Source organism: Nelumbo lutea, chromosome 1 (genome assembly GCF_056320005.1).
Source record: "Nelumbo lutea isolate HS-2025 chromosome 1, American lotus-T2T, whole genome shotgun sequence".
Taxonomy (NCBI): domain Eukaryota; kingdom Viridiplantae; phylum Streptophyta; class Magnoliopsida; order Proteales; family Nelumbonaceae; genus Nelumbo; species Nelumbo lutea.
The window spans coordinates 50541882-50553831 of NC_142684.1; the positions used below are offsets into that span (position 1 = coordinate 50541882).

The 11950-nt window shown below is 33.6% G+C and overlaps 1 protein-coding gene across 1 annotated transcript; it reads right to left on the reverse strand.

Moving 5' to 3' along the window:
• Positions 1-7727: 7727 nt before the first annotated feature.
• On the reverse strand, positions 7728-11675 carry LOC148874605 (nucleolar GTP-binding protein 1-like). Its single transcript, XM_088964470.1, has 2 exons — positions 9619-11675; positions 7728-8048 (listed from the first exon to the last, which is right to left on the reverse strand). The coding sequence occupies exon 1, from the start codon at positions 11520-11522 to the stop codon at positions 9630-9632; it is 1893 nt and encodes a 630-aa protein (XP_088820596.1). The 5' UTR covers positions 11523-11675; the 3' UTR covers positions 7728-8048; positions 9619-9629.
• Between the last annotated feature and the right edge of the window lie 275 nt (positions 11676-11950).

Genomic DNA, 11950 nt, shown 5'->3' on the forward strand with positions numbered 1-11950 from the left:
TAAGTATGTTTTCATTGAATTATTTTATTAAATATATACTTTTTCATTGTTATAATTGTTGGTTTGCATCACTCTATTTTAGTTTTTTTCATAATTTTAATTTTGATTTTTATGATCTTTTAAGAACTTATTTATTTATTTAAATAATAACTATAATTTTTAAATAATAAATATGTTTTTAAATAATTACCACTCTATTTTAGTTTTTATGATTTTAATTTTTATTTTTATTATAATTATAATTTGTTCATAAAATTTAATTTTCCATTGTTATAGTTATGGGTCTATAATTTTATATCACTTTAGTTTTTTCATAAATTTAATTATGATATTTATTATTTTTTTAATTTATTATTTATTTAAAAAATAATTATAATTTTTAAATGATTTCCACTCTATTTTAGTTTTTATAATTATAATTATATATTTTTTTATTTTACTTAGTATATTTATATAAATGATAAGTATGCTTTCATGTTAAATATATAATTTTCCATTGTTATAATTATGCGTTTATAATTTCATATCACTATTTTAGTTTTTTTCATAAAATTAATTATGATTTATTATTATTTTTCGAAACTTTATTTATTTAAATAATAACTATAATTTTCAATAATAAATATTTTTTAAATAATTACCACTGTATTAAAGTTTTTATGATTTTAATTTTAATTTTTATTATAATTATAATTTTTTATATAAATGAATAATTGATAAGTATGCTTTCATTGTTAAATATAAGATTTTCCATTATTATAATTATGGGTTTATAATTCATATCACTTTCGTTTTTCATAAATTTAATTATGATTTTTATTATTTTTTAAAAATTATTTATTTATACATTTAAATAATAACTATAATTTTTAAATAATAAATATGCTTTTAAATAATTATCACTCTATTTAATTTTTATGATTTTAATTTTAATTTTATTATAATTATAATATTTTATTTTACTTAGTATATTTATATAAATGATATGCTTTCATTGTTAAATATATAATTTTCCATTGTTATAATTATGGGTTTAAAATTTTATATAATTTTAACTTTGATTTTTATCATTTAAAAAAATATTTATTTATTTATTTATTTCAGTAATAACTCTAATTTTTAAATAACAAATGTTATTTTTAAATAATTGCCACTCTATTTTAGTTTTTATGATTTTAATTTTAATATTTATTATAATTATAGTTATATTTTTTTATTTTACTTATATCACCCTATTTTATTTTTATTTTCATAATTTTAATTTTGTTTTTATCATTTTTCAAATTATTTATTTATTTTCTATATAAATAATAACTATATTCTTTAAATAATAAATATGTTTTTAAATAATTACCATTCTATTTGTTTTTATTATTTTTATTTTTTTATTTTTATTATAATTATAATTTCTTGATTTTATTTATTTAGTATATTTATATAAATGATAAGTATGCTTTTTGAAAATATTATTTATTTAGTATTTTTATTATTTTATATAAATAACAAGTATATATTTTCAAATAAAAATATGCTTTACTTTTAACTTTTAAAACATGTGTTGAATAAAGCATAATAATTTGTAATATTAAATTGTTTTTTATTTTTATTAATTTTTAGTTTAATTTTTGTTAAAATTACAAATAGAAATACAATTTTGAGCATGACATATGAATCATGTAAGAAACTAATAATAAATGTTTCTATAAATTATAGAATACAAATAGAACTGTTGTATCTATAAAATAAAAGTATATTTCATAAAAATTTAAATAACAAAACATTAAAAAAATATACCTTACAATGGATTGATTGAGTTCTCAGTTGTTGCTTCTTCTTCCTCCTCCTCTAAGATGGATTGATGAAGTACTCCTCAGCTTCTTCTTCTTCTTCTTCTTCTTCTCATTCTTCTTCTTCTTTTTCTCCCATTTTTACTCTTCCTTTGTCTTAAAGTAATTATTTTTTATCCCTATGTTTGTCCTAAAGCAGGCCTTGAATGATGGAACATGCTTTCCACCGAAAGCATGCCATGACCAGCCAAAAAAGAAAAATGCTAAAGCTTGTCATTTCATATGTTTGTCGTGAACCCAGGTGCCGATACGGTTCCGTATTGTATCGATACCTATGACTGGTAGACTCCTGTACCGATCATAGCGTATCCCATCTCTACAGCCTCCAATACCGATATGTATCGGGCATATCATATTGATATTTTAATCCCTAGGTTTGAGGTAAAACGGAACCGATTGTCTGGACAGTTCTCGAGCTGAATGATTTGACTGTCCAGTTCAACAACGGTTCAAAAATCATGAATAAGTTTAAAGTTTTTCTTTTATTTTTTAGGTTAAAAAAATATAGAAAAAATAAATAACAGAAGTTAACACTCCCGTCTTTACTTTTTTTGTACGTCACTTAAACCATTTACATGTTACAACACGGATGAAAGTGTAGCCCTTGTTGTAACATATATATGTGTAGCCCAGCCGAACTCTCAAATGGGTGGTTATTGTGATAGGGACCTAAACATTCCTATGGTTTTTCTGACAGGGCATATGATGTAGTGTTTAAGGTTTGAGAAACTAGTGGTGGAGTACAAGATTTTGAATTGGTAATGGCAATCTATGCTAGGGTTGAGGGATAGAGGGATGGAAAAGGGAAGAAAGTTATGCCTCTGAAAGAAGGAGAGAGAGAGAGAGAGAGAGAGAGAGAGAGAGAGAGAAGAGGAAGGAAGGAAGGAAGAGGGAATGGAGGAGTGGTTCGGTTCCTATTTGCTCGAATGGATGAAGAAGATGACTTATGAATCTTTAGGATTAGTTTAAATGCAAAACTATAAGATATTTAAATAGGTAAGGTTAAGGGTATTTTAGTTTTTTTTTTTATGATTAAGGGGGTATTTAGTAATTCCGCATGATAGAGGGTCAAACTGATGTAATCTTTGGATGGCAAGGATTTTAAGATGATTTTCTAGATGGTGAGATAAGGTCTCAAGGTGCAACAAGGTTGCAAGGTCTTGGGGCAAGTAAATGAAGGTATTTTTGGACAAAATTTGACAAGGTAGAGTTTTTGAGGATGTTGGATCATTTGGTGTAGCTTGATTTGTTAAGATATGCTTAGATCAAGGGAGTTTATTAAGGGATGAGTGTATTAGACAATACGAGAGCTTAAATTTAAATCTTTGTTTGATGGAAAGGAAAATGGAAAACTTTTTGAACTAGAATTTGTTTGCCAATTATCTAATGGGTCTAGAATTGTGACAAAGGTGTAGGTCTGGGACTTCAAGGTTAACCAATGAAATAGGCTAAAAGGAAATCTAGGTTTGATGATGAGAAGTAAAACTTGATGGATAGGTGTTTAGGGGTATCTAAAACTCAAAGGTTTTCCAAGTCAAGTTGGGATTGGCCAAATAGAGGCCTAGGGGTGGAATCTGAGTTGATTTAGGGGTCAAATGGGTGAGTTTTTGTGTGAAATTGGGAAAGATGTAATCATTCTTCTCATTCATGGATGGAGAATGTCTGGAATGTTCTTCATTCTTTAGATAATTTTTTTATAAAATCAAAGTATCAAATCACATAAAACCGTACTTTAAAATCATCATACATACCATTCACCCTACATTATCTCAAACTTTTTTAAACCACTTTTAAAATAAAAACAAATAAGTAGTGAATATATTATCCAACTGCCTCTAAAAGAAGCAACTAGGTCAATCACCACTAAATAGAGCAATCAGTGGATCATACTAAATAAAATTAAAAATTTTACATTTTTAACTTTAAGAAGAATAGACTATTACAATTGTATTGGCTGACTTCTGATCAAACATTCAAAGAAGGTGCAATTTAGCATTACAGGACAATCGAATCAAAACATTTTAGTGTTCAAAATGCATGCTGATGTAGGCGCACCTGGCCCTGACTAGTAGCATGCGTGCACGTGGCAGGTGGTGGCGCTCAGAACGGACCCAATGAAGACATGCGCAAAGCAGAGATCAGCGTGTGACCTGGATCCAATGGCACAGCTGCACGTGGTGGCCTCGGATGGACGTGCTCCTCAGAAAAGGATAGCATCCTGATCGTCCGAGCCCACCTACCTCCTGGCAGTCTCAAGTACAAATAGAGGGCAATCCCCTCAAGGTAAAAACATCTGGAATCTAAATCTAAGAGTTTTGAGAATTCTCCTGTTTCCCTTGTGGCCTCGTCTACCTTGCATTGCACCTGAACTAATTTGACCGTCGGAGTCTCTGCCTCAGCTACTCACCCAAGGCCTCTGACGTTTTCCCTTATTTGCTCCTCGCAAAACGAACCTACCAGCCCTCAGCCAACCTAGGCCTCAGACTCCTCGACCACACTTCGGCTCAAAAGCAAATTGGCAGTGCTGCCCTTAGTCCATTCTAGGCAGCAACACATGCTAATATGACCAATTGTGTTCTTTTTCTAATTAATTTAACAAAAATGGGTAGCATTTAAAAATTCAAACTTTAAATCTTAGCGATCAATGCAAACACAGAAGGAAGCAAGGGAATGCATGAAATTGGCATGAGGGAGAGGAGACGTTAAACGAAAGAAAGCTATAATTTTTCCCTGAAACAATGCCAATCGATTCTTCCTCCATGCACCGCTATAATTTCCACTATCGACAACTAAAATCTCTACATAATAGAAATCTAGGCAACAAAATCCCAGTTTTGCTTGTAGAAACAATTTATGGCTCTAATGAGCACCAAGTCTCGCATAACAACAAATTTGTGGTTCGACTTTGATATTTTCCTTTTGAACAAGTGTATATTCCATTGCTTTATGTTTGGTTTTAGCGGTGGCAATTGGGCGGGTTGGGTTGGTTTGGGTTATGGGTTGAGCTTCAAATTAATTCATCTATCCCGCCAACCCATTAATGACCCAGTTTGCATATGATAGGTTGTCTCAGACCGATCCATATCGGGTTGTATAAAGGTCTAGGGCTAAGATGGCCGATTCAAACTAGGTCAAGTTGGGTAGTCCAGATTGGTCCATATTGGGTTGCATAGGGTTCTAGACGGAGCCAGTCAGTTCTAATTGAGTCAAGGTAACTAGCCCAGATTGGCCCGGATTTGATATCGGGATAGACCGATCCAAGTCCAGGTTGGGTTGCCCTGTATGGGTTGGTGCAAGTTCATGTCTGGACCGAACAATCTAAATCGGGCCAAGGTAACCAAACCAAGATAACCGGATCTAGGTCCAGTATTCAGACCGAAGTGAGTTCGGACTAAATTGACTAACCTAAATGATCAAATCGAGGTGATTGGCTCTGTTCATATTCAAACTCGACTAAATTGAGTTGGATCGGTCTAGACTCAAGTGAAGTTGATTTGGATTTATTCTAATTTGGGTGAACTATATTGATTCAAGTCAAAACTAATTTTAATTAATAATTAACAAAAAATTAATACATTAGTTATAAAATTATTTCACTCAAATGAAAAAATTAATAAAAAAATGGCTAAAAAATTCACACTTGTACCATTAGTGATTAACCCAATGGTTATCCATAACCCAGTCCATTTAAATTGATCCAATGGATGATCAACCCATTTCTAATTCATCAAGTAAATGGATGGATTAAAGACCGGGTGAATTGAGTGGGTTCAACGGGTTGAGTGAGAAATTGCCATCCCTATTTTCATTTCGTTTCTCTACCTTCTCCTTCAAACCAAAGGAATGCTAACAAAATTCGCGGTTTAGAATTTAGAGAGGAGGAATTCCAATAAACTTGGATAGTCCAGATTGGTCCAGTTTGAACTAGCCTAGATTGGCCCGGATTCTATATCGGGACAGACCGATACAAGTCCAGGTCGGGTTGCCTTGTATGGGTTGGTGCAAGTTCATGTCTGGACCGAACAATCTAAACCGGGCCAAGGTAACCAAACCAAGATAGCCGGATCTAGGTCCAGTATTCAGACCGAAGTGAGTTCGGACTAAACTGACTGACCTAAATGATCAAATCGAGGTGATTGGCTCTGTTCATATTCAAAATCGGCTAAATTGAGTTGGATCGGTCCAGACTCAAGTGAAGTTGATTTGGATTTATTCTAATTTGGGTGAACTATATTGATTCAAGTCAAAACTAATTTTAATTAATAATTAACAAAAAATTAATACATTAATTATAAATTATTTCACTCAAATGAAAAAATTAATAAAAAATGGCTAAAAAAATCACACATGTACCATTAGTGATTAACCCAAATGATCCAATGGATGATCAACCCATTTCTAATTCGTCAAATAAATGCATGGATTAAATACCGGGTGAATTGAGTGGGTTCAACGGGTTGAGTGAGAAATTGCCATTCATTTCGTTTCTCTACCTTCTCCTTCAAACCAAAGGAATGCTAACAAAATTCGCAGTTTAGAATTTAGAGAGGAGGAATAGTATAAACTAACCCCATTAGTTTACAGAGGCACAAGTTAGTCAAAACCCCTACAAGAGCATTGCTAAGCGCTGATCTAGAATATTTCTTGGACATATGCTGAACCTCACAAAATTGCACAGTCAAAGTGGCTGAAATGAACTGCGCAACCGTCTTTTAGTGAACAAGTTTGGTTGTAAGTATAGCTGAAGCTAAAGTTGTTGATTGATTATTAAAAACTGAAATGCTTTATTATTTAATTAAATAAAATAAATAAATAAGTTATTTAATTCAACCTCCTTGGGCTGCATTTATAGTTTTCAAGGCGCCAAGGCGAGGCTAGGTGAGCCTTGTCGGCTAATTGGGCGTCAAGTAAAAATATGTAATCTAAGGTAGTTTCCTAAGTTCTATAATCATATTTTCTTAATAATTATCCATAATTTTTATAAAAAAGTATAAATTTCATATTAAAGTATAAAAAATCAACATATTCTAAAAATGAAAGAAAAGAAATTTCAAAAAATATAAAAGCGGAACCCTTATTTCTGTTATGGGAAAAGAAGAAAAGAAAATGTAGAAAAAGAAAATTCGTATATAATATAAACACACAAAATTAGTAAAGAAAAAGAAGTAAATGTGTTGGTTAAACAACATTTTAAGTTCTTCCTTACTTATTGGTTCAGGTTTTGAAGTCTTTCAAGGTTCAATACAACATTTAGCGATGTTTGTGTTGATTAAACCCTAACAAATAAGAAAAAAAAAATAGTATATAAGACACAAAATGAATATTTTAGTTTAAAAATGTCTTTTAAAATTATAATCTCAAAAAATTAAGAATATAAAAGTTTTATCTAACACACTATAAAAATGCTTAGTGATTAGGTGAGGCAAGCCTCTATAGGCGCCTTATTGATTAGGTGTAGCCTTGACAACTATGGCTGCATTTCTCATTCCTCCTTTTTGCAGTTAAAGTACCCTGAACACCGAGTTTTTAACAGCAAAAAAGAGATAAATCCTTAAAATAATGCCAAATGCAGCCTTAATAATTACCTTACTACACTATTCTTGATTCTCCGACAATAAATAGTAGTAGTGCTATAGTAGAAATAATGCCAAATGCAGCCTTAATAATTACCTTACTACACTATTCTTGATTCTCCGACAATAAATAGTAGTAGTGCTATAGTAGAGCAGACTCTCATATAGACCTTGTTTTTGACACGGTTATGTCATACGAGGTAAGGAGGGAGATCATCAAGTTTATCAGGAACCGTCTGGAGCCCTGTGAATTCACTCTTCAATATTTGGGACCGTCAAGAATAGAGTCTTATTAAACTCGGAAGTATAATTCATGGAATAGCACTTAGATTGCAGAAACCGTTCTCATCAAACAAAATGTCAAAGATAAAATTCCAACTACAAGCCACAGATTCTAATCTTTTTTTACACTCAAATCAATTAAAAGACACCAATAAAAAGCAACATTCATCATCCTCCAACATTCAAGTGTTAAAAGAACTGATAGCACTCGATCGAATATTACCATAGACTTGGGTCCAAAACACCACCAAAACAATAATAGGTCCTATTCTCAGCTTCAAAATTGTATTGGAAAATCCCAACACAGGAAATCTCCCAAGTGATGGTTACTGCCTCCTCTAGCAACCTGTAAAATTACAGAAAAAAGTAATCATATAAAGCAGTGTCCTTACCTGCATGAATTGATCCATGAGCTACAAAGACCAGTGAATCATTGATATTTCCTTTTTTTTTATAATTGAAAGATTATTTCATTAATCAGTGGATCATTGGCATTTCTACCATTAAAGTTTCCGTTTTTTTTGATAAATTACCATTAAAGTTTCCATTTTTCAACCACAAATCAACTAAGCATCACTCTAGAATGTTCCCATTTTACGAAATGATATTCTTGTATCTTTTCTGGAACCAAGTTTCAGACAAATCTTTTCATTTATCAAAGCATTTCTAAACTTTATTTGCAAAGTTTCCTTTTAAAATATCTATACAAGTATATATGCTTTCCTTCAATCTTGGGTGCAAGGAAAAACCCTAGGATGGTTGTTTGTTCTTAGCATCTACCTAGGGTGTGGATGCTTAAATCTTTTTTTATTTTTTGAAAGGTAAAAGGTATTTTATTGAATTGTATTAAAATATGGAGGAAAAGCTACCCTGCGAGCAAAATAATTACAAGTTGATAGGAAAGTAATCCTTGTGTGCTATACAAATAAAAACTTCCAATGAATGGTAAAGTCATTATTATATGAGACTCCAAAAAATTCCTTTTTGCTGCATGCCTAAAATTGATGAACCTTTCAATCTTGGCAATAAACTCAAGAAACTCCAATCACTTCCCTTCAAAGGTTCTACCATTACGCTCTCTCCAAACTGACCAACATATTGCTTCTGGTGTGAACTGCCAAAGGATTTTCCCTTTCCTACTCAACCTCTTCAGCCACCAAAATGAAAACAAGATCAACAAATCAATTGGGCATGTCCAACTACTTCTGAAAAACTTCAAAAATGCATCCAGAAACTGTAGATTCCTGTACAGTGGATAAGCAAATAAGGGTGTTCATTGTACGGTACAAACCACAAAACTGAACCAATTTTGTGGTTTGGTTCGGTCTGCCCCTAAAACGGTTTGTTCAGTTTGATATTTTGCTAAATTACAGTTTACAATTTCGGTTTAGTTTATTGAATTTTATAAACCGAACCAACCAAAAACCAAAATTGTATACATACAATTTATAAACATATGATTAGGTTTTAATTTTTAAGGATGTTATTTGGGCTTCTAATTGGGTTAAGCCCAATAGAATCATGGAATGTCCAAACTCCCCAAACCATATTAGAAACCACACCAAACCGTAATAAAACTGTTCGGTTTAGGAATTTCTCAAACCATAATTTACTGGTTTGGTCTGAGATCTCCAAACCAGACCATGAACGCTCATAGAAGGACCAATTGTTCCAAGTAACCCCACATGCTACACTGGTTGTCTATAGCCATACCTCTTGAAATCAAATTGTCAGCAGTTGGAATTCTGTCTAAGATAGCTGTCTACAGAAACAGCTATCAGGCTTTTGAAGGGAACCTCTATTCTTCTAAGTTTTTCCTCCCTCTTTTTGCTTTTGGAAGAGCATTTGTAGCTCCGAAAAAAAGCATCACAAGTTTTGAGTTTTTTCAAAGATAAACAAATATAAATATCAGCTACCTTAAATTATATCAACGTCTGCTAGTTTTTCCAATGGAGCGCTTCCCAGAGAACAAGTGCTTTGGTTTCAAAGTTGGAATGACCCTATCTGCCTCTCCCCGGCGAGCATCCTTGTTCCTGTTCTTGACGGATTTCTTAGCAAGTTTCATAGCTTTGACTTTCTGTGCAGAATCCTTAAATCCCTCTCCTGGAGTAACATCACCAGGTGGTCGTGATCGTGACCTTGATCTTGATCTAGACCTCATCCTTAGCTTCTTGCCATGTCGGTCAACATCCATATCCATGGCATCAACATCACTATCTTCCCTGGCCAGTGATCGCTCCCTCTTTCGGCCCCTCCTAGAGACGGACCTACTGCGGGCCCGGTTAACGGCTGAAGTGGGATCAAGCCCCAATGCAGACAGCTGCCTCCCCATCCTCTCTGATGTGAATTTCCTGTCTTTATCAAATTTCCTTGGTACGGTGGGCCTACTCTCTGCAGTGCTCTTCTTGATCCTATGCTGCTGAATGAGCAAGCTCTTTTTCTTCCTAATTTCAGCCAAGGCTTCTTGCTCTTCTGGAGTTAACTCTTTTCCATCCATCTCAAAATCATCATCATCAGCTTCATGTTCAAGCCGGAGCCCCTCTTCCCTCTCCAACTCTTCAAGTCTTTGTAAGATATCTGGATCAATAAAGTCAGCGACATTGTGACCATCAATTATTTCTGGCATTATATCTTCTTTCCATTCATCACTTGCTAGGATATAGTTCTTCTTCAAGTTAGCTGAGTAAACACCAGCCCCACCATTCTCACTCTCCAACTCTCTTTCGAGTTTCCTCTTCTCTTTTTCTGTCGCTGCCTTAGCTTTGGCTTCCAAAACTGCCTGAGGAATACAAGCTGGCCTTTCCTTCTGATCCCGTGGCTTTGGAATTGCAACATGAAAACGATTCAAGCAATCATTCATCTTCTTTGACTTCATCTTTAATTCTACCCGTTGATTCAATAGTCTCTCACAGGCTGCATTTTTCACAGTTATAACTCCCTCCTCGGTCAAGGTACTCATAGTCAAAAGCACACCATCATCATTAATAGCCTCACCACCTTGACCTATAACAGTTTTCATAGCTTCATCTTTCATCTCCATGATCAATTTCTTGTCTTCATCAGAAAGCTCATCAAATGGCTGCAGATCTGTCTTGTTGCAGACAATAATTAGCGGTTTGTTCATAAACAAAGACTTAATACTGTGGAAGAGAGCTGCCTGCTGGGCAATGCTGTACCCACAAGACCCAGATATATCCAAGAAAAATAAAACAGCAGCTCGAAGGTGGGCCAGAGCAGTGATGCTACACATTTCAATGATGTTACGATCCTCAAAAGGACGGTCCAATATCCCTGGGGTATCAATCACTTGGTACCTTAAGTATTTATAGTCAGTATGACCAACAAAGAGAGACTTTGTGGTGAATGCATATGGCTGTACATCTACATCAGCTCTGGTGATCTTGTTGATAAATGAGCTCTTGCCAACATTTGGATATCCACAAATCAAGATTGTTCGTGTGTTTGGGTCAATTGAAGGTAGCCTTGCCATGTGTTGTCTTATCTGCTCTAGGTAGGCCAAGCTGGGACCAATACGTTTGATCACAGTACACATGCGGCCAAGTGCAGCAACCTTCAGGCACTTGCATCTATAGAGTGAATCACCATATTTCAACAGCCTCACATAATCCTTTGCAATCTTACCAATGAGATTCCTTGCAGTGTTGATCTGGCCTAAAGCAAGCTTATAATGATCTTTATTATAAAGGACATGGAGAAGGTCTCCATAGAATGGATGTATGTCATCCAGCCTAGGAAACTCATCAATGATGGCAGAGAGCTTCTCATGAAAGTTCTGTTGAGTGAATTTCACTTTGCGCATGTAGAATTGACGAAGGCGGGAGATGGCATAGCGGGATTAGTGCTGGGAAATACACGGAGATTATGCTGAACATCTGTTAAATAGTTCATAACTTCATATCAATAAAACAATACAAACTCAGCAACTGTCCCTGAAATGGCAAGCATCTTAGTTCTTAATGGTATGAGAATAGTTTCGTGAGTAGAACAGAAAGCAGAATTACATTAATCAAACTTTGGAGAAAGCCAAAAAAATGGTCAAATGAAATAAAACGATTTTTCCCTCCTGAAATTTAAGAACAACAAAACATATTTGGGCAATACAAAACTGGAGAGTATAACCATCAAGCAGCAAGGAAGAAAAAACCTGTTTCGGTCCAATAAAAACCCTAGAAGAGGTAAAATATTCACAAAATTAGAGACAAAAAGGAAGAATTAGATTCAAACCTG

Coding starts and splice junctions, on each gene's coding strand:
- LOC148874605 (XM_088964470.1), bottom strand. CDS start 11,522: ATGCGCAAAGTGAAATTCACTCAACAGAACTTTCATGAGAAGCTCTCT.